We start from the raw sequence: 26,900 nt of genomic DNA on the forward strand, positions 1-26,900 counted from the left end.
GAGTAAACTTCACCACATGAACTCGGTTTCCAGGGCTATTAAGCTTTTAATTGGAAAATAGCAGATGAAATTTCAAGGTGACGGTAATGCCGCATGCAGTCTGTGTATGGCGAGGGGAATTCACAGCAAGGGGAGAGAGAGAGAGAGAGAGAGAGAGAGAGAGAGAGAGAGAGAGAGAGAGAGAGAGAGAGGGGACAACACAAATGCTAATACAATTATTACCGTGTCTCACCTACACTGCAGAAACTGAATACATTTAAAATAAATAAATTCTTTACACTTAATCTCCAAGTTTTTTTTATTTAAAAGTATTTTTATGTAAAATACAAGTTTTGATGTTGAATATGATTGATGTAAATAGAGAATAGAGGTGAACATGCACTAACATTAAGAGGATTGGTTTAGATGCTGTTAAAGGAGTAAACGTTTATTTGTTAACTATTATTATTTACTAATGCTTTAAGTCTCGTGTGAGATATAAACATGAATAAAATGAAATAAGCATACAAATCAAACATACCAACCTACCAGCAAATAAATAAATATCATGAATCCAAAAGATATATCTATACAAACTAAAACGGTCTTTCTTTCTGACATTTTTACTGATTAAATCCATTAAATGGAAGATCGTTTTATTAAGTACTGCTGAGAGGACAAGATGAAGTGCACTGTGAAAATACTGTAAAAAATATCTGACAGACATGGGATAGAATAGAGAGAAGGTAAGTTTGATGTTTGGACTGAGAGAAACAATACTCCTGACAGAAATAAAGCTTCAAGAAGGGCTATAATGCCAATATTCAAAATAAAAGAAGTAAATAAATAAATAAATACACAGTGAAAGATGATGATTAGTATGGACATTTTCTGTGGGTTTAGTTACCACTATAGCAGAACTAGACTGAGGTTTATCTATACGTGGAGCCCCACTTATTGTTTGTGTTAAATACTCAGCTGAAGGACAGAATAAAGCCAGTAAATGTCCCAGGTCTGAGATCCAAGAGTATAAACTGAGTATGTGGCATCAATTAAACCATTAAAACCAGTAACAATATTTGTATAGATTTTGATTTCTGCATTTAACTTAGCTATTCTTTTGTATTTAATTTGATTGCTCGTTTTGTCAGGTTTGATTGAGGTTTATAAAGGTAATTATATAGACTCAATGTTGAGTCTGTGAGCTGTCCATCGAGAGCCCAATCGGCTGCTCTTTCATCACGGCTCTCTGACAGGCAGCCAATAGTTTCAATGTTGTGAGTAATGACGGGACATCTGTCCAGTGAAATGTCTGGTTATTCTCTCTGAACACACAGAGCCTCCAAGGGCACCCAAATCACTGAGACTCTGACAGGACCCACACCTCCCCGCCACACCCTCTCCATCTCAACATGAACAAAAGCAGACAACATAGTCCCTAATGGGACTTAATTGTACAACTGCATGCAACTACAACTCTTAAGTTAGAAAAAACATTTAAGAGATTGACAGTAACAGACTGACAGCTTCATATCCAATCAATCAGACTTTTTTTACAGATTATTTGCACAGTTACTGTATTCATTTACACCTTTTGTGCCTGGGAAAAAGGGTTTCATATTCATGCCGTTACATTCACAGGTGCTTGATCACGTTGTTGACATAAGTTGGACATAAAATAAATGGGTCATATAACAGGAGCAGAATACCAAAAAAATATAATTCGCTGAAACTCACCCTCAGGCCATCCAAGATTTGCTTCTCTATTGGAACAGATTTGGAGAAATGTAACATTACATCACTTGCTCAACAATGGATCCTATGGAGTGAATGGGTGCCATCGGAATGAAAGTTCAAACAGCTGAAACAGCTAAAAACATCACAATAATCCACTCAGAAATTCACAGACATAGTTGTTTAGATCTGGGTTGGACTGTTTTTGCTTGTATCTGAACATTTACTTCTGATTCATATTAAATGACTTTTTCACTGGAGAAGGTCATGTTATGGATAGAGGACATATTTTAGACAGAAGCAATGTACCCAGGTACAGTATTTCTAGTCATCCAAATAGATGGTTATATGTCAAGTATAGTCATTTTTAATTAAATCATTGTTTTTTCATATTTTGGTTAACATTATACTGGACAATACACAATGCTGAATACTTGAACACAACAACCAACTGCATGATCTCTGTAAATTTGACTGTCGGGGTTTTATTAATTACTCTCACTGTCCAGGAATCTTCTTTAATATCTTTACAAACCCCTCAAAATAAAATGCACTCAATTCAAATAAACATATTAATACAGATTAAACTGGGCCTTGTTTCAGACCATACGGTCATCAAACACTTTTATGATGGTGTCTTGCTCTCTTAAATCCAAAAGCCCTGACTGAAGAAGATGCAGCTCCAGTATGTGCTGAGACTTTGGGATGGGGTGGCTTTATCTTTCATGCAGCCGATGTGATTGATGGCACAATAGCAAATCCACAGCCACTTTTCAGGCTGTTTCGCTGGAACACAAACCTGAAGCAGCAACAGAAGGACACGGCGGCACGGCAGAGCCCAGCGCTGACAGCCCATGATAAAGCGGCCTTCCTTAACTAAACTCATAAAGCACGGGACAATAAAACTCAATCTTCTGTAAAATCCAATTAAGTCATTATCTGACTGATTGTATCTTTAATTGAAAACAGAAGTGACAGTAAATTTCTGTGATATATCAGGATCAATCGATACTGCTGTACAATCTGCTCTCCAGAAGTGATTTATAATGCCCAAGCCATATAGGTAACTCCACATTCTTCTCACTAAAACCACTCGGGGATGAAATTAAGAGTAAGTGCGTTTAATAAAAAAACAAAACAAAAAACAAGATGGTCAGGTTATTGATTACAGCAGATGGGGCAGAATCGAATAAATGTTTTCAAGGTGCAGAGCAAAGAAAATACAAGTAATTTTCATTTCAGATTGTGCTCCCAACAGTCAAGCCTCGTGAAAGTCAGTCATCAATAATTATTTTATTTCCACTGAACATGAGAGCATATAAACACAGGATTGCAAATTAGCTTTTGTGTTGTTTTACAATCGTAACAATAAAAAACTTCAGTAAGTTATACACAAAACCAGCATCTGGAAAACAAATGAATCAAACTGTGAACTGTTGGTCTAACAAAATTGCACAAAATCACTGTTTAACATTAGAATATACAGTACACACATTCTTTACATTCATTTTTAGAAAAAGGCTATTCATTTAAGTTTCAGTTAGCTACTTATTAATACTGACTTCTAAGTGCAAAAGAAATACAGATGCAAGCATATTAAATGGCCCTCTAACTGACTCATTTTAATTGGCCATCGACTATAATATAATAATAACAATAAAATGTAAAAAATAGATCACACTACCTTGTTTTTATCAGATCTAAAAAACGAAATGTAGTTAAATTATTAGTTAAATGTACTGTCATAACAAATGTCTGCAACAAACTGAGCTTACAAGGAAAGAAAGTTTTGTGTCCCTCTTCTCCTTTACCATTTATTCGTGACTTGACTGAGGACATTATCTGTGCCAACAACACCATTAAAATCAAGGGCACAGCTTCATATTATACAAAGAAAATACGGAAGAGCACTGAACATTAGCTGGATCATGCATAGGAACAGGGTTGATGCAAATCATCAAAAGTTAAATGATGTCCTTTAGTGATGGCCATAAATAAATAAGCCGTTCACTGTGAGATTGAAGCATAATTTAATAGTATCTCTTCAAACCCAAATGTCCCACAGCCTACAACACAACACTATAGAGATGCTGGAGAAGAGCTCATATACTTTGTGTCTTGAAGGTCATGGAAAGAAGTTAGCTTATTCATTAGGCCAATGACAGCAATACTGAGCTTCAACTGATATGTGGCAGTAAATCGTTGTGCTCTGCCATTTCTTTCACTATAGTATATGGAGTGAAGTAACTCATTCTAATCTTTAACAACTGCAGTATCAAAGTAAACAAACTGAAGCTATCAAACTGTATAAAACATGGCAATCTATGTAAACTGCATTTCTGATCATCATCGAGAAACTAAGAGCAAATAATACCCAAACCTTATAGAATCCCTAAAAAAGTTGAAAAACACCACAACAGTCAACCTGATCAGTGTTAACTACACAATGTTGAACAATAAGGTGAAAAATAAGTTGAAAATACAGAAACAATTCAATTAAATGTGAGATTGGTGCAGGTGAGGGTTTTTTATTTGGCTACCCCATCAACGATGGAGTTGATGGAGAAGGTTCCAGACTCTGAGCTGCTCTCACACTCCAGCCGGTTCTCAGTGTTGATCATCGAGCTGATGGACACAGAGTCTTGAGCTCCATCAGAGAAAGCTGAAATAAGATGTGACACATCACGCACAAACCCATTTTTGTTTATTATTGAAGTCTTTTTGTGCCAGAGCATATGGCATCTGTGATACATAAAACCTATAGCATGCATGTAACATGAGCTTTTTGGTTCCTGACATTTAATGACAAAGTACAATGGTGCAAAAGAGTGTTTGAACACTTAAGAATGTTTGAATGTCTTCGGATTAGAATCAAAATATCAAGCCAAGCAGCACTTATCTGAATGATAAGGTTTAAATGACAATAAACAATAGGTCTTAACATATACCTGTGCTTACATAAACTATTCCAGTGAACGGTATGGGCTCAATTTAGATGTTAAAATGTTAGCGAAAGTAGTCTCTTACACTCAGCAAAGCATATGGTTAAAAATAATTGTAAAAAATGGCTCAGAATTTAAGTGTCCACACATTTCTGTGGTCACTGCATTAAAAAGATCAAACAATGTGAAAGTTACTACTCTGTAGTTCTGCCAATAAATAAATAAAAACAATAATATAAAATCTGTTAACAAGCTGATTCTATGAACAGAATACAGTGTTAGAGTAGAAACAGGGATGTTCCAGCATTTCTTATGTTGAGATTATCAGCTTCTCCAGTCAAACCAAACAGCATCAATTAAAAGTATGAGCGTCAGTGCTGTTAGTTCTCAACATAACAAAGTAAAGACAGTGCTGCCTTTTTTTTGAATCACACACTGCAGTAAGTTCTGGCTACTTTAGCAAACTTAGTCAAGCTTAAGATACGCATACTGAGCCAGACAGACTGCTGAGTGAGCACACGGCTGTTGTCGAGTCTGTACTGTGCTGACTCTCTCCAGTGGTCTGTGAGCAGACCGATAACTAAAAAAAACAGCAACATATTACTGTTAACATAAATTAAGATTTCAGAATCAGATGCTCTGGATGACATTAAATACATTTAGATAGTTATAAGGTTACATTTTTAACACATAGACAATCATCTGCTTAGACAAATGACTCCATATAAATGTAAAGCCCTAGCAGCACATTCGTTATATTTCCCTATAAACATGCATGAAGGTTTGTGCATTGAGCCAGGTCACCTCATCTCAATATGCATGTGATTCTAATACTGCAGTCTCTATTGAGTCTATTAAAGTAATGAGTGCCGGGAGGGGTGGCACACACAAATCCTGTTCATCTGCTTTCCTGACCTTCATAATCTGAGAAAAGGAACATGAAGGCTCTTAGTGTGCCTCTCATCCCTTCTTGCCCTCCCTCTTTTTGATCTGCCTCTCCTCCTCTGCGCTGCTCTGGCGTGGAGGTAATTAAGGGATGCTGGCGAAAAGGAGTAATTTTTCTCCTCATTAACTTCCTGATTGGTTTCAGGCTACAAAACTTTGCGCTCCACCCGCAGTTTGTCACCAATTCCAAACTGGCCAATCGTTAATACTAATGTTTGTGTAGCTAAACTGCGCCGGCGCTCTCTGTACAAGAACAGTACATGGAGTGATGGTGAAAGAGGAGGGGCTGGAATTAGCCGTGGCTGTGTTAATTCTGAGGGAGTTCATCAGGGCCAAATCTATGGTGTAATTGAAGGGAAGTTCTTGCGGGTGAGTGGACAGGTCGTTTGTAGGGAAAGTAAATCAGCTGTGGGGCTGTTTGGCAAGCAGACATGTTCTGTGTCATGGCTTCATTGCCTTTGATTATCATTGTATTAGCAGTTAATATAGACTAATGTTAGATCGGCCTTACACGCTCTGTAATACAGACAATCAGGCCTTTGAACGTGCAGATAAAACCAAATAATAATGAAACAAGTAAATGGATTACTTTGACTTGTAAAATACAGCATATATTCACTACAGCATTATGACTTCTGAAGAAATCTCTCTCAAACCATCTCACCATCCTGCTGAAAAATAAATGAATAAAATAACCAGGCTAAGCTAGTTTGCTTATATTCCAGGCTGATTTTTAGAAGGACTGTATGCACTTTACAGCTTGTCATGCTGGAAGACCAGCTGGCGGCTTAGTCCATAGTAAACTAGCTATTATGGACTATATAATATGGACACAATCTGTGTTTTTTTAAATATTTATTATAAAATCTCCTCTATGAGCAGTAGACACTTTTCACACACACTGCTTTGTGTACATAATACCACAAAAGACTCAATTATGTGTTTACATGCTCATGCACTACAAATCATCCTGCACTGTTCCCCAGCCAGCTGCTTGACTTACAATGTTTCTCTTTGCACATGTACAGTACTATGTGAAGCATTCGTATAGTCTATATATTTTTCCCTTTCAGTATATGTATAAGTATATAAACATTTATATATAGTATTTTCATATCAAAATCTGTAGGTTAGTTTGTATGTAGGTACAGTGTTTATGTGTACCTTTTTTATAGTTTGTTTTTTGTTTATGCATAGGTTAACATTTATATATAGTATTAATGTCAAAATCTGACATTAGGTAAGTTTTGTATAAGTAAAGTATTATGTGAAGCATTTGTATAGTCTGTATTTTTTTAGCTTATGAATAGGTAAACGATTAAATATATATTGTGTATTTCTGGTCTAAATCTGTCAGTAGGTTAGTTGTGTATAGGTTTATACTGTTTTACTTCATTGTTGTACAGTATGTCTGTTTTTATGTAGCACCGTGGTCCTGTGAGGCATTTCATTCCACTGTGTGTCCACACTTGTAGCGGAATGACAATAAAGCTCAACTTTAACTTGAAACTAAATCCAGCTTAAGCAGAAGTGTTTCAGCAGGGCATACACGCAAGATGTAAAACGTTTAAAAAAATCTTCACAAAGTTGCCAAACAAGACATTTCCTACACATTGGCAGTAACATGAAAAAAAAAAATATCACACATCTGTCAAGTCTGAAACAGCATTGAAACAAGAGAGGATTTACTTTTCTGAACGCTCAAAAAGAGCTTGTTCTCCCATCTGAACTTTTGCCCTATTCACCCTTGTTTGGCTGACTATCTTAGATTTCCAAACTATTAAACAGTCTTTGTGTAGTTTAACAAAAGGAAGCTTTTTTAAAGAAAAAAAGAGCACGAAAAGGGGAGGGGAAACAGTGAAAGAAGCTCAATCATTTCTGGCAGTTTGGAAAAAGTGAACAAAAGCCCAGATGTGAGAGAAGATGGTAATTCAGGGTTGATCTACTGTGGATAAGCTCTTTCCTCTGCAACTCATATACTGCCAGCGCTGGGCCATGAGGGTCCATAATGCCTGCACTTAGATAAACACGGAGTTGTACAGAGATAGCGCACACAGGAGCTCTCTCTCTTACACACACACACACACACACACAGGCATACATGCTTGAACGTGTTTACAGATGCACACATACACAGATACGCTTACAGTGATTAAAAAAAAAAAAAAGTTCATTGTAACCGTCCAAAACTCAGATGTATCAGTCTAAAATCAGTCTTAAATGGAATTTTTTTTTAAAAAATGTTGTAGGATGATGTTTGTGGTAGTTAGTTAGTTGAGATTTTAATGCCATGTCAGCAGCTGAGGCTTTTTTGTTGTTTTTAATTCTCTAGCAATTACATAAGAGTTATATTAATACATAAGATAAACAATGTGTTTACAATTATAAAACAACTTCTTGTAAGATCATATTAAACAAGTTCTTAAGAGAGCTTACTATATCAAATGTCCATCTTTAAATGCAGAGCTGTCCAACAATACGTTTAAGAGGAGCTGATATTAGAGACTTTTTAATTAAGCAGTATTATTAGTTATTGGATATTTAAATGAACATATTCATCCATACTTTTGCATTTTACACTTAACTGTTTAAAAATCCTAAAAACAGACAGTTAAATGTAAAATTTAGGCAATCTCAAAATGAATAGAATACTAATTTTCTGACTGTACATTATTAAATATTATAATAGATAAATAAGTAATAAAGCTGATTTTAGATTGTATTGTTTCATTTTTGACAATTTGTAATATCAGGCATTTATTGGTTATTAGCCATAAAGTTATAGTTTTCCGGGAGAATTGTAATATCAGTGCATTTCTACCTATATATGAACCACATTGCCATCGACACAAACCAAAGCCGTAATCTTGCCCAGTGGACTTGGGTGTGCTTCATTCCAGCATTCTTACATTTGGAAAACCATTTTCACAATAACCAAAGGAGGACCAATCTCTGGCACCAAAAGCTATGAGAGGACCCTCACAAACAAACACTCACATCTGTATGACATGACCTGGCCCAAGAAGTGCTGAGGGGAGATGGAGTTCCCTCAAGGAATGACATGCACGTCTCTCTCAATCATTAGAGTCATGGCAGGACTTAATGGCGCAGAAAACACAGGCTTACAGCAAGGAGGTGGCACTTTAAACAGCTGCTGACTCTTCAAAGAGGGAACAGCCGTGGCTGCTGCAGAGAGACGGATGTTATTTTCTGAGTGGAGCTCTCACTCACAATCACATTGGCACTGGAGTTTGAAGCTCTCAAGGGAGGTGGATGCAGAAGTGTTTAACACAAAGCAGACAAACATGAGCTTGCACAAATAAAGTAATTTTCCAAAAAAAACATTAAGCAGCACAACTGTTTTCAACATTGATAATATTTCTTCTTGAGCATCATATCAGCATATAAGAATGATTTCTGAAGGATCATGTGACACTGAAGACTGGAGTTCTGGCTGTGAAAATTCGGACCCTTCAGTCCCCATTATCGGTCTGTTAGAGATCTGCATGAGTGGCCTGTAACGTCTGGCAGGAGGCATCATGTCAGGGTCAGAGGCTAATTAAACACATAAGCACCTCCAGACCTGTATTGTTCCCCAATCTGTCCCCAGTCTCAAAGTGTCTCTGAGAGAATTGACAGGCCCTCCTCCCTGTTAAATCACTGGCACTGATACAGCGCTTTACTGTTCCTGCAAATGACCTGTCCGTCTCTCCTGGCCTGCGCTCCATTCTGTCGAAACATTATGGATATACTATAATGACTTGAGACATAGAATCGATGATTTGAGGGATTTTGTGTCATTATCTTTAAAGGAGAGAAAATAATCACAAGCAAAAGTGGTGCAGGCATCAGTTAGCATGACTGTGAGGGAGACTAAACCCCCCTGGGTGAAACACTTAATAGATTCAGTTGAATTAATTCAGTTAGGCTCTGGGTTAAGGTTGAATATGACCAGAACATTCTGTTCAATAATGAATGTCCACTTTCCATTCGTAATTCTTCATAACAAATAAAATGCTACCATAAATAACTAATTATTTGATATCTGTGTGGAAAAACAAACCAGTAACAATGAGGTAAAGACAAAATATGCCTGCTTTTTAACTATTCAGACAAGATTCAATAACTAAAGATTCCCTTAAAATAAAGCTCCCAGCAGCAACTGTGTAAAAATCTTTTCTTTAAATTGTTTTTTAAAAAAGATTTTCTTTGATGATTAAAAATATCAAATAACTTTTAGAACTCCTAGGAAATACGCCAGTTTTAAGTTATTTCTAAAACAACACTACTATTATCAATGCTGAAAACAGTTGTGCTGCTTAATAGTTTTGTGGAAACCAAGATACAATTTTTCAGGACTCTTTGCTGAATACAAAGATCAAAAGAACAGCATTTATTTGAAATATAAATCTTTTGTATCATAAATTTCTACTGTCAGTTTGGATCAGGCTAATAATGCATCTGTTTTGAATAATTTCTTCTTCTTAAAAAAAAAAAAAAAAAAAAAAGGTCCACCCTAAACAGATCACTAGTGTTTATAACCTGATATTCTATGCTTTCTTTCACACAGTCAGTTTCCAGAGGAGGACAGTGTGCTAAAGAGAGCACAACCTTTAGCAGCAGTCATTACCCATTTTATCTCCTCAGTGCCTCAGGCAAGTGTTAATAGAAATGTTGTACAACACATTACAACAGTGCTTGAGCCTGGAGCAGCCAATTACACTGGTATTTAACTGATCCATAGAAGGAAAAGACAGAGCATTTAGCATCAGCACTAGAGAAGGGAAGACACTTACTGATTGTGTGGTTAAATACTACTCCAGCCAGAGATTTTGCCTGCAGGCCACTGATTCACCCTCTGATTTCCTTGACTGAGATATGTCAGGCCTTACCAATTTCATTTCAATTTATTTGTAATGCATTATGTGGCAAATGAACCGTCCTTTTAATCTGTACTACTAACATACCTACGGTCAAGATCACAAAAGTTATCAAAGTGCTTGCTTTGTTTTGCTTGTAGGCGGTGAAAAAGGGAAAACCTTTCTCTTATTGATCTGAGATCAGAAGGAATAACAGATAAGAACTGGCAATTCTGGAGAGTACAACAGTATAAGCTAACAATATACAACAGTTAACCATCATTCCAATAAATTTAGGGTACACATAAAATAAGCTATAGCTTCTTATGAACTCTTGCCCTTCCTGTAACCCTAGCCAGGTTGGTGAAACTGTGTAACAACCAAATAAAGGGACACATGTAACGGCACTTAACCTCAAGGGCAAGGCTGTGCTGGAGTTCTATGAATGTTCCACAGACTAATAATGCAAACAGGATGGATTAAATGTTTAAAAAAGCCCCACGGCTTCTCTGTCAGATGAGACGTTACACCTCTTCCTGCTCAAGCTCTACCTCTCAATTGTGCTTGAAGCCTGGAGAGAATCATTATTGCCCTTTGTTAATCTGCACTCACAGAGAATGAATGGGCTCTTTGATTGCTCCTGTGACATTTTCTATTTTCTTTGGAACTTTTTAACAGGGGTCTGCCACCTCTGAAAACATTATCACATTCTGACTGAGAAAAATTTCATCCATTAAATTTGTGGTTTGTAAATGGCATCAGACTAATCAATAAATGTCAAAAGCATATTAAATGTGATTTATCGATGTGACCTGAATGCGTAATTAGTTACCTGTAAATAAAGCCCGTCACCAAATTTGTATTCAAATAAAAGCATAAAAAAAACTGAACTTCTTACAAAAAAGCACTGTGGCAGAAACATGGTAGAGTAATGTTTCAGATGATCATACTATAGCACCATTTAAAATGTGCAACGTTCTTGAATGAACGCCATACTATATTTACAGGGTTCTAGAAGATATTTTAAAGATTACCATGGCATTAGCTTTGTACAAGCCAAATAAAACACTGTATTACCCATAGTAACATCCCAAAAATTATGTAGTTAACTATGTTAAATATGCTTACTATAGTAATAACGCTACATTTCATATAAGTTACCATAAAATAACCCCAAAACTTAAATCTACAGTAAGTTAATTAATATTGCTCGATATTTATTTGTGTAATTACTTTTGGTGTATCTTTTTTTTTTAGGGGGGGGGGGTGCTTTTCATTGCAAAACAATTTCTTTGCAATTTATTCTGAAAGCTACATATTCTGTTCAAATATTGTTGCTGACAAACAAAAAGCTCTCTTCTACTCTCTCCAAAACTGTAAACTTGGCCCAATCCGCAAACAAAAATAACTTTGATTCCTCCAATAGTAAACAACGACAAAAAGGAAAAACAGAGCACAAGAGAGAATGGTAAAACCCATAGACTGTCTCGTATAACACTGAAATTTCTACATAACTCACAGTTGGGCACATCATCTCACGGGCCGGGCGGCTTCTGCGGGTGGGGGCGGATGCGGACAGAGGTAAGGCTTGCCCTGGCGGGTGATGGAGTGCAGTGTCACCTCTGGCCCATGCAATTTATGGAGGAGCGCTGCTTACGAGCTCCCAGCAGTAAAGATCACACAGGGGCGTATTTCACAGCGAGCTGAGCTTTATGAAGAACACTTCAACGCCCCGCCAGGACGCCGCTTGTGACGGATGGAGAAAGACGCATGACAAGCTTCATCATTGTTTGTAAATCTTAACTTGTTCCCGCTCACTAACCCCAGAGGCAATTTTCCAGAGACAGCTGTGGGGGTCTCTCGGAAAGGACAGCGTCGCACTCCTGAAGGTTATTTGGCCTCATATTTGGCCAACTGATTACCCCAGCTCTAGGGAAAATAATTATACTCCGCACAAGCACTGGAGGCACAGAAAGAGAACAGAGGACTCAAGAGACATCGTATCTGAAAACTACTGTAATGCTGCTTCAAAAATAATGAAACTGAAATACTTGTAATATACTTTATTGAGTGGTCTCTTTTTAAATATCTCCTGACAGTATGATGGTTACTAGAACACAACAATGATGGGAACAAAACCCAGAATGTGGCAGCTGATTAGGTCTGACTGCAGAAGTTGTGAATGAGACACTAGAAAATACTATGTCTAGATGTTTAGGGATCAGTCTAAACACCGAGTGCAGACTCCCATGTAAAGAACCAAACTCAGGCCACACAAGCCGGGATGGTCCCTCAGTGTCATCCAGTCTTCTTCACTAACTAAAGGATTGGATCAGGATGTTAAAAATGTTCAGGTTTATGATTTTTAAATGTTAAAAATAGAAAGCAGAGAATGAAATAATCAAAGTCAAATTATTTAAATGTGTTAAAATGATTGGAGATATACTGTTTATATTTAATTGATCAGAATTTTTAAACATCTTCACACGTTAACTTTGACTGTGCTAAAACAACTGTAAAATCACATGCAGACCACTAAACCCCTGCATTAGGATTTTGTAAATAGTAGGTACAGGAAACAAAGAATAGACCACAAACTCCTTTCTGGGCTCTGAGGATGTGTGTTTAGGAGATGTGACCACACAGTTTGTAGTGTTCTGGTGTAATGGAACATAACACCCCCTGCAGTGATAGTGGGGGTGACAGGCACCCTCATGTTGAAACCACTGGATATCAGCATGTAAAAATCATTAACAGCCAAGGCAGGTGGCAAACTTGGAGGGATGCGGGAATGGTGGATCACAGTTATGCCATAATCATACTAAAATGTCTTACTCAGTACAGAGTGGTGCACAGTAAGACATATATTGTTTCTAAAGTCTGTAAATAATTTTGAATAGTGTCAGTTAACTTTATAGCTACGCAAAGTGAAAAATGTAAAAATACAATTTATGATATCTATGTTCTAAGACTGGAATTTTTTTAGCACATGGTCCTTGTCTCTTTAATCTGAAGTTACCAGAACAAATGACTCTCATAAAAACTTTACCTTTGAATTTATTTATTTTTATAAATTTTACAGCACCCTTGACTCAGAGTATGAACCTCCCTCCGATGTACTTGCTCACACTGTTGATGATCTCTGGATAAAAGTTTATGGCCCTATGAGCATGTGTGTGTGTGTGGGACTGACCTGCTGCTTTGGGTTCAGGGCAGGTGCTGGGGGGCACACATGCAGTCGTGCCGAGCCCCTGACTCAGGTAAGAGGAATAGTAGGAGTGTGTGCGGTACTGGGGGGAAACGTTATGGCTGGACAGGCGACCATTTCCACTAGGCATCTGTTTCAGAGGGATGTGATTTTGGGGCAGGTGGAGAAAAAACAAAAGAAAATGAGTAAACACATAAAAATGTCTGATGGCATCAACAGTCAAGAATCAAAAGAAACAAGATCACATTTTAAAAGTTGCAGGTCCATACATCCACAGTGTATGATTTCTCATGAATGTTTTACACCATAATTTTCAACTTTGTAAAGCATGTCAATATGCAAAGCTTGAATACAGCTTGTTCAATTTCCCTGATCTGTATACTTTTCAATAAAACAGTAAAAAGGACCAAACATATTTACCGTAGATTAAGTAATGACAATGACTGAGGGAGCATACTAGAATGATTTCTGATTGAACACGAGACACTTACAGCTAGACTAGAGTAATGGCTGCTGAAAATGCAGCTTTGCGATCAATAAATCACATTTGAAGATATTTTTAAATACAAAACAATTATTTTTAGAATTCACAAAATAATTATTTTACTGTATTTTTATTTATTTATTATCAAATACCCTGTAAATGCAGCCTTGGTGAGCATAAGAGTCTTCTTTCATAAACTTACTGACTCCAGAATTTGAACAGTAATGTATTTTTCATGCTGGTCCGGCTAATATGCATGTACACTGTAAAGCAATAGACTAGGCAGTGGCTTTACCGATAAGTCTCAAATGAAAGACTGAACATCCTTTATTACAGACACTATACAGTGTTGCAGTTTCTTCCCCTGCTTCACACATAAATGATCCACCTCTTCATCCTCATACTGTCCCTGTTTGAACCAGAAGACATACTTAATGATTAACATTAGCTCAACAGCAATGGTCCTAAACCGTGTTTTGACTTCTAACTGCACACTGCATGATACATTCATCTCATAGAACTGAAAACATTGATAAAACAGAGCCTATACATTCTGTGACAATATTAAGTTTGAAGGGGAGGAAAAAAATGGCCAGCATGTGTTAAGGTTGACCTCCTGCCTAGACTCCTGCTTTATTTCTCTTTCTTTTTCAAAATAAACCGAAACATACTGCTCTGGCGAGTTTTCTTCCCTCTTGTGAGAACTTTAAAATAAGCTGTCTACTTAATGGAAAAGAGGCTTTAGGGTGTTTTCAATTTCACTTTTATGGAATTTGATTTCTGTCAACCAGTAAAACGGTCCACCCCATCAACTCTTGACAGGTTTATAAACTGTTATTTAAACAATGTCAGCTTCTTGTATTGCCTATGACAAATATAATACAAATTTAACTTTTTTTTTTCAACAGTAGCCCAGCAATACGTACATGGAATAAAACAAGGTGGGGGAAAAAGCATGTGCCACAACAAGCTAGAGACAAACACTGAATGTGTGCCAAAATGTCTGCAATGCTACTCAACTATTTCCTGCTTTCTCTATGCCACTCTTAACCTACCATAACACCTAAATCAAAATAAGTCTAAGTGGAATAAAATTCAAGCATCATTCAATGTCATTCCCTGTGATTCAGATTTCTATCTGAGGTATGAACATTTCAAAGCAAAAACTGCATAGTGCCTGCTTAGTACAGCATCAGCAGTTTGAAAGTGCATTATGATTTCCAATTCATGTAATACAAAAACTGCTGGCAGAAATGATGAACAGGCCTGCTAGCGTTGTGCTACCTCTGCCATGTTAGATCTAGAGCAGCCTCATTAATAAGGGCTGGCTGGAGTCCTTTACCTCCCTGAGTGGGCTCTTATCTGGCACCATCAGCTGTCTGGATCCTCTACACAACCCTCATATTTTCATTCTCCACCTGCAGTGCAGCGGAGCCCCACTTGCTGGAGGTGGGAGAGGGCGGGAGATGGACACACTGAGATAAAAGCCAGATGAGCTCCTCACCCTACAACTTCCTTATCCGATGAACCCTAATAAAGAGAAGAAGCAATGATGGAAAGTTTCACAACTGTGAAGTTTCTGGATTACAAGACTCACCTTCATGTCAAAAGGTCTAATAATCACAAGGGTGTGTAAGGGGCCCATCTGTGATTTCCTGTATTATTGTTTTCTTCCTTTCTTCAAAATGGCTTGAATTACATTGTCTTTGCTTTGATGAACAAACCATTAAACCATTTTTTAAGACTAAGACAACAATTTACTACAAAACACCTAAAGAATCCCAGTGTATTTCCAACATTCATCTTCCAAATGGTCAAAATCAGGCAATGAGATCAGAATTAAAGTTACTCCCCCTCTACAGAGCTGTATCTTCATATGAGCAATATCATTAACCTTTGCAATTCAAACCCCGGGACACACTAAAGAGATGGAGGCAGTGACCCTGGAGCAATATGTCGCCATCAGGGTTCCAACTGCACAAATATGCTAAAATATGGCCCAGTCACTGACTTACACTGTGTATATAACATTCAGGAATGACTCCCTGAAGAAATATAGATTAAATTTACTTCACACTTGAGTAGATCAGTTTTGATACAATATGGCTACCTTGCCATATAAATCAGAGTCCATATACACCGACTGATTTCTGTATGAAAATCATATTATGTCATGGCATGAAAACTCTCTCTAATGTCAGTGGGTGATGGCTGATTAATAAAGGCTTGTAAAATTGTTGTAATGCATTGATGGTATATCAAAGCTGAACGGGCCATGACTTTGAGGATGCCCTCAATTTCATGCTGTCCAGTTTGATATCTTCAAACAGTCATCTTCAAACTTGTGTAGCATGGTCTGATGCAGACAAGGTCCACACTGGAGAGCTGCGGCCAGGACAGATTCATGTGCCTGGTCTCAGAATTGCATGGTTTTCATTTGACTCTGAGGGAAACTGATAATTACTTTGCAGTACAGTACATCTGATTATAATTTTGGTGTAAATCTTTAACCATACAGTTAAAACATTTTAATGTCTCTGTCATTATAAACTGAAAATCTACTACCCCCTTATTCTTCTAACAGGTTAATATGTGACACTGACTACATAAAAAGCCAGATTTCCTTTTATTAACAGTTTTACCATTACAAAATTTTACTGTATATTTATGCCCACAAAGGCTGGATTTGTTTTATCAAAACTACAATAACTAACTATAATAATGTGAAACATTATTGCAATTTCCGTTTTATATATATATATATATATATATATATATATATATATATATATATATATATATATATATATATATATATATATATATATATATAAATGTAATTTATTTTGCCTGAGAAATTGGCTGTGACTCCAGTCTTCAGTGTAACATAAATGTTCAGAAATCATTCTATTATTCTGATCTGGTGCTTTAAGAAACATTTCTTATTATGATCAATGTTGAAAATAGTTGTGTTTAATATTTTTGTGGAATCCTTTTTGATAATAACCAGAAAGTTCAAAAGAACAGCAATCATTTTAAATAGAAATCTTCTATAATATTGTCTTTACTGTCGCTTTTGATCAACTCAATGCACCCTTGCTAAATAAAATAATTATTTGTATTTATTCTTACTGACCCCAAGCTTTTGAATGGTAGCGTATTGCACTACATAAAAATGTAGTTATAATAGAACTACTACAACCGTAAGCTACTTTTAAAAAGAATAATTTAGAAGAATGAGAGTATCACTACCTGTGCAGAAAAGCATGGAAATATGTGATTTTGCAGATTAGGATTTTTAAATATCATTAAACTAATAATATATTTAACTGATAATAATTGAAATTATTGAAATTTCTAATTGAAAAGCAGTGATTATTTAGACTTTGATATGTCAGTCTTCTTGTGATAGTTATACAACAAGGATAAGGGTTAAAAAACCTCCAATGACAGAATTAGTTGCGGTTCTGGCTGGGGGGGAGCGAGGAAATGCAAACAGCATGTAAGAGGTGTAGCGTGCATGAAAGCCCCACACCCTCCTGCTGTGTTTGGCCATTGGCTTGGAACAATGACACAGGTATTATCACTGTACACCGAGGACAGAAGCTCACTGCGGCTTGCCAACTTCAACAATCCAGACGGGTCCAATGACAGCGGCCCCTATCAACACGGCTGAAACACACTTAATCACCTTATTACCGTGGCCTGAGCTACACGGGACGCAGACTGGGTGAGTGTAGAGATGTGTGCACCATGCTGGTGTTCACACGCATGTTTGCAAGAGTGCTTGCTTATATTAGGAACTGTATGTCTGAAGGGTTGGTCTGAAGATACTATATAGTAGGGGGCTACGTTTGAGGTCAGCAGATTAATTCAAAATAAACTTGAATAATTTTTTGGAAGTATAAACATAACACATACAAATATTAGGTTGATTATTATTATTGAACCTAGTATTTTTATGTATTGAAGTGGTAGTGCACAGAAAAAAAAAACATTTAAAAATAAAAAAAGGAAATATCTATATATATCTATATATATCTATATATATATATATATATATATATATATATATATATATATATAATTTTTAGCTATCCAGTCCCACTTGTAATAATAATAATGCTAATGATAATAATGATAATAATAATAATATCTATTATTAGCATATAGTGGTAGCACATATTAGCATCAATTACATTTACAACATTAATTTAAACCCTGAAAAGAGCCGCTCAGTTGCACTTGACGTGAGGAGCGAGTAAGTCCATTCACCTGGTATTGCTGGTAGTTGTACAGGTTGCTATAGTAGGATGAGTATGGTGTGGGCTGGTAGAGGTTGTAATAGGAGGCGTCCACCATCAGGTCAGACGTGCCCTCAGTGTGCCCTCTGCTGGTCGCCGCAGGACTTAGAGCCAGCATGGAGCGATTCCCTGAAACAGCAGATCACTGATCAAAATGTGGTGTGTGGACATCTCTTCTCTTGCAAGCGCATCATTCTGTAGTCGTATGCCATGAAATGAGAAGACATATTTAACACAATGTGCAAAACTGGAAACTGTATATCTTATATTATGCCAGCTACATAAATTGATAAACACACTTTTGCTAGAAATGTATAATATAAGCAAAACATTACTCATTTAAAGAACAAATTGAAATGAACACAATACGTCAATATGGCCTCTGAATGTACATTTTTTTTGGAACACTTCATATTTTAACATTTTGCTCCATTACTTTTTAATTCATAAATCAAAAGTTTACGGTGTGACTTTTACTGGACTCTGACCACGCTGCAAAAAAGTGATGTTCTTCATCACGTCAGTTTTTTTGTTGTGTTCTCCAGTGCAATTGTCTAAGGATTCTAAAATTAAGATAGGCTACATTTACTTGAGAAGCAAAATGACAAAAATAATAAGTTTTGTTTTCTGAGAAATGTATCAAAACTAAATATTAAAACAATAACAATATCTGCCAGTGAGCTGAGAAAAATCAACTTAATTCAAAGGGAAAACCATTTTTCATATCCAATTGACAGATATCGGTTTGTGTTTTAAGCATAAACTTAAACTTTCATTTTGTTCAGTTTCTCTGAAAACAAACCTCAATGTTTGCAAGGCATAAAAAACAAATGCTAAATTTACTGATGATTCAAAAATGCTTTAGCGCTTTAGTGATGGCACAGATTCACAGTAAGACACAATGCCAGTTTATAAGAAGTTATTTTGTGTATCACAGATGGCTCAGCACGAGTGTAATGTCATATGTCACATTATCTCTGACGACAATTACCGAAAACCAACAGTAACTCCTGTTTCATCTGTCAGCAACCAAAGAGGCAGCTGAGTACAATTACAGAGCATAAGCAGCCTTGACCTGTCTGGAATCCAACTCCTTCCTTAGTGCTATCGGAGCAGTAGGAACAGGATGTCTCTCCTGCTCATCGAACACAACAGCCCTCCGTGGATATGGTCTGGCACGGCACAATCGCCATCTATGCTCAGTTTGCTGATAGCCTTCCTCCTCCTTATGAGAATGGAGATGCATTTCATCATGTCCATGGTCATGGTTCCTTTGTTTTTTTTCTCTGCCTCTCACACAGTCATGGATAGTTCAGGGGGTCAAGAAGAGGTGCTTATCTCCTCATTTTCCCATGGCCAAGCAACAAAGACCTGATTCACAGAAACCTCCCAAAAAAAATGAAGCTGATGTCTTATTTTAATAAAAGAGTGTGCAAACGGATGGACAAATAATGAGAACGAAAAAATACTGAAGTTCACTGTAGTGAAACATCTTCTGATGCTATGCAAGGACATATCATCATCACACACAGTAAAACTCAAGCTTATTTATTCCACAATAAGCTGAAGTATGCCTATTTTACTTTATCAGGCTTTATAATATAATTTGATGAAATGCATTTAAAAAAAAGTAAGCTTATGTGAGATTAGGGAAGACTGGGTCTAGCGTTCACTTTTTTTTGCTTAAGTTAGGTTTCAGGGTTTTTAAGTTATACCACATTTGGGTAACACTTCAAAATCTATTGAATATTTGCATTATTTCCAAAAGAAAAGAAAATACACCATCTATTTAACTCTGTATTATGTAAGCTGTGACCGTCTGTAAAGTCAGCAATATCGTTTTTTGTAATATTACATACTACATTCTAAAGTAGATAATAGCAATCTTAAAAAACCTATCTATAATTAAAATGTATTATAGGCTATTTAATGGCTTTTTGGCTTTTCAGTAAAGTACATAAATTGTATGGAAAAGGAAATATTAAAACAGGATATTGAATAAATGAACAATTAATTTAAGTTTAAAATAATATAATTATTAAAATAACAATTATTAAAATTACAACAAATACTATACAGTTGCTGTCAAAAGTTTATATACACCTCAAGGAATCTGCAAAAAGTTCATTTCAACAAAATAATTTTTTTTTGTACTGTCCTCAAAAAGCTATTTCACAAAATAGATGTTTACAAAGCCCACAAGACAAAATAACTGCATTCATACAAATTACCCAGTTCTAGAGTTCATATGCTGCAATTTCCTTCTTGTTTTGTTAAAATAATGCACATTTTGCAGATTCTGCAAGGTGTATGTTAACTTTCATCACAGCCTTACCATGTGACAACTTGCCCCAGCCCTACGACCAAGAAATACGCCCTTACAGTTAAAATCTGAAATGGTTTGGATTCTAGCACTTTATTTTACAGTCCTGTTCCTCGTGTACATACTATGTACTTATTATAGTAATTACAATAACTATGTAATAACTAGGTACTAACCATAAACCTACCCCTAAACCTAACCCTACCTCATGTAGTTACCTTGTATTACCAGAACTTTCTTAGATAAATACACTGTAAGTACACTATAAGTACATGTAAGTACACATACTGTAAAATAAAGTGCAACTGTTAACTCTTTCCAAAATGTATCATAGTGTGGTTTTACTGGCCTCACATTTTACCCAACAGCTATTACAAAAACTGTCTATAATTGTGTTGGACATTAAATTCACAAAATAATGCTTTATCTATTAGTTTGAAACAAACACACTGTAATCATCCAGTTCTAGGAAAAATACAAATTTGTGTAACTAGATTTTAGAGTCAACAATTTTTGAAAATCCTGCTGAGATGAGATAGGCCAAACTTGTGGCCAGCATTATTTTTGCTCCTTACCCGATGAATCCGGTTTGCTCACCTAGGTTGGTGGGAGAGGCGGTGGCACTGCTGGTGCTGGGTGATGGTGGCCCTGGGATGATAGTAAACACATTATCACCGACGCCCTCGTTTTTCACCAGAGTGTCTGAACCGGACAGGTTAACCGGACTGCAAATACCCAGCTCTTCCTCCTGGGCCTGCTGCCTCCGTAACGCCACCTAACACGACAAACAGTCACCTCCAGCCGGGACACAAGTATCACGAGGCATTTCAAATATCACTTAATTACAATTAATGAGATTAAAGTAAATACACTTTTTGTTTTTCTACTGTCCGTTTTACCTCTGAAAAAAATTTATAATAATTATAGGCTATAAGTAAAAACATTTTTTTTAAAAATTCTCGCTAAGGCGCCAAAATGCAGCTAAGTTAACGTTAGCTGAAAAAAACTGCACTGTTCAACAATGTAGCTACAAAACGTTACTATGATAGTAAACAATTTGTAATTAGTATTGTAGCAAACAGCCCAATTATTTGTAAACACGACTGGAAACAATTCAAAAACCATAACGGAGGCGAGGCATGATGTATGGAGTAAGGTTAGCTGGAACACAACTAAATAAGCACAAATAACGTTAGTGATATTTAGAGCACAAGAGAGCAGAAGATATGATGAACGTGGGAGGGGGGTTAAATATAAACTTTATAAAACTCTATAAAGAGACTCTGGGTGAACTCGCATCCGGCTGATGGTGTATACCTGGGCTGCCATGACCCTCTGTCGTTCAGCGATCAGTCTGCATTTCTGACACTGGCAGTCTCTCCAGCTACAGAAGCGTTTGTGGCCCTTCAGCGGCGACACGAAGCCGTGGTTCCTGCAGCGCGAGCACTTGGGCATGCGGGACGGCTTCCTGACCGACAGCGAGCCGTTACTCTGCTCCTCCTCACTCATGCCGACAGGTGATGATGATGATGATGATAGCCGGTTCCTCTGCTTTAGAATATGTCACGCCTGCGGATTATAAACCGTTTATAAAGGAGAGGGAGGACGAGGGTCTGAGGTTTGATACAATAGGCTCAAGTTTGGCGCGAGGAACCTGTGCATTCCAGCGCACGTGGGAGATTTTGTTCAGTTTCTTCCCACTGAGACTAAGTGACTGCCAAGTTGTCTCGTGAAATCATGGATCATAAGACACAAAACCAAATGCAAGCAAGGCTTAAAGGGGGTTTACATTTTGTAATAATATTACTTATTAAAAAACAAAACAACAACTCTATTTTACAGTCGTACCAAGCATTTTACAACATGTCGTGCTGTGTATGATTGTGTCTGTGACCAATACAGTTGATCCTGAAGATAGTGGAAGTGTGTTACAGATCTGATATGGGCTCCAGGCAGTCTGTATCAAAGTAACGCAAAGAAATCCATGATCCATAAATGTGATAACTTCCATCGACGACAACATTTAGAAAAAAGTGCAAGGGAGTTCTCAAAAGTTCAGAGAAAAAAAAAGAAGTAACAAATTATGAGAATTATTTTACATAGGAAACATTTTATGATGCTTTTCAGGCTTAGCCTATAGGCCATCTAAAAAGTAGGCTATTTTAATTTTGGAAAGAAAGTCATCGTAATAGAAACCGAATACTCTCCAGCTTTTTAAATCAATTTTATTTTACATCTCCATAATATTTGTAGTAATATTTTTACTTGAAAATGATCCTACCGCTTTAATTAAACGCTTTCAGAAACGCTCGTCAGAATTCATTTCTAATGGTCCGACGGTCAGTAAGAAATTAAATGTCATCGGAGAAATACGATTTTTTTTTTTTGCAGTAACGGCGTCGTCCAGACCAGCAGGGGTTAACGGGCCATGCTAACCAGTCAGGTCATTGATCATATTTGTAATTCTTTGCAGTCCATATCTTAAAAAAGCATAATTTTTTAAAGCATCATGTTTTCATGTCTGCAGATCTCCCCACGTGCAATGAGTCTATCTAATTTGTGAGCGCAATTTTAATTAGTTAAAATTAGATGTTTAATATTAAATTAAGATTTATACATGTATAACAAATAGATGTATTCATTTAATGTATAAAGTTTCATTTTCAACCGAATATTTAATATGTGAATAATAATCAGACGAGTTCAAGCCAGCATGTCTAATATATCAGAAATGTGCATTTGCTGTCAATTCCAGTAGAGGGAGACATTGTACTGTTGACCTGTAATAAAGTTGCCTGATGAAATAAGGGTTTCAGAAGAGAGACGGCCACAAGACAATGTCATTTTAGTACTTTATCATCAAGTTATTGGCTACTATCTTTATTATACTATGGCTACTATAGTTATCTGTCATTCTATATGTGACTTCATAAAAAGACACATATTAGACCTACGACATAAGTTTATTACATAAAGGCCAGTCAAAGATATTTCATCCACATATTGCAAACATACATTATATACAAAGTACAATTATTTCTGACAAAAACTTTTAATTGATACATATATAACTTCATGTCACGAAGTAAACTTGGAATTTCCTAAACACGGCTATTCTTAAATACATAAAATGGCAAGTATAAAAGTACAGACCAAATCCAAATCTAGGAATATGTGTTTAAAAAAACTTGTTGAAAGTCTGTGTTTCAGCCTCTGCTGGGGTTTTGATGGAGGACAAAATATTTAAACCCCAAAGGCTGGGCAGCATACACATGGTTCAAATATAAAGCTCATTGTCAGGCAACATTGGCCACATCTTGGAATTATAAATTACTGATTATAAAAAATAAAGAGAGACAAAAAAGTTGACTTAAGCTTTAAACCATTCAAAGGAGGAAGAATACAAAGATATATCCATATATTATAAAATTCAACATTTATATGAGAATAACAATATTTTGAAGGCAACTCCATAGCCACTTTCCAGTTGACGTCTAGCTCTGATATTACGCTGGTGATTTCAGGCAGAAGAATACTGTTAAATACATTCAAGGTGAGTACACACTTGAGGTCTTTAATGGACTGACTCTTAGCTAGCAAGTCCATTTTTATTATAATCTAAAAGCCAAGGAGAAAGACATAACCAAGGAGAAGTTTGCAAAAGTGCTCAGTATAATTGCCTACTATCCACTAGTTGAGGTCTGAAGGAAATTTTCAGTCTTTTAGCTGTATATTTGGTTTCTAGCTGATGAAAATTGTAGGCATGGCAGAATCTGAAAAATAGCAGCTCAGGCAGGGTGGGGTAGAAGCTCTAATCAAATATGCCCTTTCCTTGTAGGACTGGGTGAAGTCTTCCTCCCCAGACGAGGCGTACCCTGTGAACAGATGACAGACATAAAAGGTATGATTACTGTATCCATCCAGCCGCCCCACAAGGATGCGCTGTTTTCTTTCAAATCAAAGCATAAATAGAGGAAGAAACAGCACATGCTTGTGGCAGCTGACACAGAAGAGCTTAGTATAGGCAGTTTGAGTGATGCGGAGAGACACAGAAGAGACTGTTGACAAAGGAATTGTTGAATAAAGTTGTTATTTTTGTTCTAGTAGTGTACAAAAAGTATTCTAGTCAGTCAACGGGACAGTCACAAGCCTCCCGGTTTTCATCCAAAATATCTTAAATTGTGCTCTGAAGACGAACGAAGGTTTAACAGGTTTGGAACGACATGGGGGGTAAGTGATTAATGACAAATTCTTCATTTTGGGGTGGAGTATCCCTTTAAGATTAATTATGTTTATATTTTTTAAATACAGTCTTTTGATTTCATCTAATGATTTAAAATATGCCTGACTAGATTTTTGTTTGTTTGTTTGTTTTAAGAACTATTGTAAAGCTTTATTAAGCTTTTATGGTTTTGATGCGGAAAACCCCTTTTCGCCTTTGACCCATTTTATCTCAACTTGATGAATGAACTTGAAATGAAAAACATTAAAAAAAAAAAAAACTTCTTATAAAAATGAATAAAACATTTCTGAAAAATACAAAATCTGAATATTTAACACAGTGTACAAACCGATAGATAAAATGAATGTACTGTGTATCAGCTGAAAGTGAAATGTGATCACTCACTGGTGATTGAGCTTTGGAGAAGTTCATATGGGCATACAGCAGCACTGCTATGTCCTTATGACCTGCTTCCAGAGCAACAGACAGGGCATTGCTCTCATCCTAGGGACAGGAAATCAAACACCTCATTAGCCTTACATGCTTTTCGATAACATTAACAGTATCCACTATGAGAAATGAGTCAAACACATTACATAAATATACTTCATGTTCATCAAATGTATTTGGTGGATTATCTAAGTTAAACTGAGACTCTGCTCACTCACATTATCGCTGAGTGTGGGGTTGCAGCCCGGCTGAGACAGCAGCAGCTTTACTATCTCAACATGGCCGTGTTCACTAGCGCACATAAGTGCGGTCGAGCCCTCATCATCCTGGATGTTGATATCTGCACCGCAGGCGAGCAGAGCCTTCACCATGTCCATTCTGCCATGACTGACTGCCAGCATCAGCCCCGTCTGACCAGCCTGGACTCACAGGGTCAATCAGATCAGTTTAGAGACTTAAAGTATCGGACTACTGCCTGAAAAGCTATTCATCTAGTTTAATGCTAATTTATATTAGGTATACTATTGTTGATTGCCTATTGTTCTTGTTTGATACATTAACTAATGTTAATCTGGAATCTTGGAACTACTGTTTAAAAGATTTTTTTAAATAAATTAATTTATCCAGCAAGAACAAAATTTTTTTTTTTTTAATTTTAAATAATTGCTGTTCTTTTTGACTTTCTATTTATCAAAGAATCCTGAAAAAAACTCTGCACATTAGAATATTTTCTGAAGGATCATGTGACACTGAATACGAAAATTAAGCTTCTCCATTAAAAGAATAAATTACATTTTACCATATATTAAAATAGACACAAACAGTTCTTTTAAATGGGATTTTACAATGTTACTGTTTTTACTTCGTGTTTAATCAAATAAATGCAGCCTTGGGAAGCATAAGAGACTTATTTCATAAACATTTAAAAACCTTACTAACTCCAAACTTCTGAACAGTAGTGCAAGTAGAAATTAACCTATTCATCTTTATTTTATTTTATATTTTTTGAACTTTTTAATTGTTAATTGTGAGTTCATGATACCTAATTTATTTAATGGTAAAGAAATGGTCATAAGCTACTGTCAGGTATTGCCATTACTGAATCTTCAATATATGAACAAATATTTACTAATAATAAATATATACTTTTCATGTGTTAAAGCAATGCTCAAGTGCTTCACTTACACTAACCTGGCTGGCTTTTGCATTGACATCTCCTTTGCTGAACAGCTCTTCAACCACCCTCATGTCCTTCGGGGCCTCCACAGCAGCGAGCGCTGCTAGCATGATGGGAGTATAGCCCGCTTTATTCTGCTGATTGACATTGCAGGCATCTGTGATGAAACAGAGAGAACAAGGGAATCAGAGAGACCACTGAGCCCACACTTGTAGTAAATGCATTTGGAAGGTGGCCGTCTGTTGTTTGAACTTAAGAGAGGGGACATGCAGG

At 36.5% G+C, this 26,900-nt stretch overlaps 2 protein-coding genes across 8 annotated transcripts in view; both read right to left on the bottom strand.

The window, feature by feature from the left end:
* Window positions 1–2,981: 2,981 nt before the first annotated feature.
* On the bottom strand, window positions 2,982–22,336 carry LOC127999880 (doublesex- and mab-3-related transcription factor 1). The gene is made up of 5 exons (XM_052592218.1): window positions 22,096–22,336; window positions 21,376–21,553; window positions 18,427–18,584; window positions 13,653–13,797; window positions 2,982–4,375 (listed from the first exon to the last, which is right to left on the bottom strand). The coding sequence occupies exons 1-5, from the start codon at window positions 22,285–22,287 to the stop codon at window positions 4,242–4,244; spliced, it is 807 nt and encodes a 268-aa protein (XP_052448178.1). The 5' UTR covers window positions 22,288–22,336; the 3' UTR covers window positions 2,982–4,241.
* Window positions 22,337–23,722: 1,386 nt separating this feature from the next.
* LOC127999896 (KN motif and ankyrin repeat domain-containing protein 1) overlaps window positions 23,723–26,900 on the bottom strand; it is a 57,346-nt gene continuing 54,168 nt past the window's right edge. For 6 of the 7 annotated variants that reach the window (XM_052592220.1, XM_052592222.1, XM_052592219.1 and 3 more), the window contains 4 exons: window positions 26,636–26,784; window positions 25,669–25,869; window positions 25,406–25,504; window positions 23,723–24,653 (listed from right to left, as the gene is read on the bottom strand). In XM_052592220.1, the coding sequence (XP_052448180.1) occupies window positions 24,594–24,653; window positions 25,406–25,504; window positions 25,669–25,869; window positions 26,636–26,784 (509 nt within the window). In that variant the 3' untranslated portion in view covers window positions 23,723–24,593. The remainder of the gene's footprint in view (window positions 24,654–25,405; window positions 25,505–25,668; window positions 25,870–26,635; window positions 26,785–26,900) is intronic. The other variant, XM_052592221.1, reaches the window with a different exon arrangement.

This window comes from Carassius gibelio, chromosome A5 (genome assembly GCF_023724105.1).
Source record: "Carassius gibelio isolate Cgi1373 ecotype wild population from Czech Republic chromosome A5, carGib1.2-hapl.c, whole genome shotgun sequence".
NCBI lineage: Eukaryota > Metazoa > Chordata > Actinopteri > Cypriniformes > Cyprinidae > Carassius > Carassius gibelio.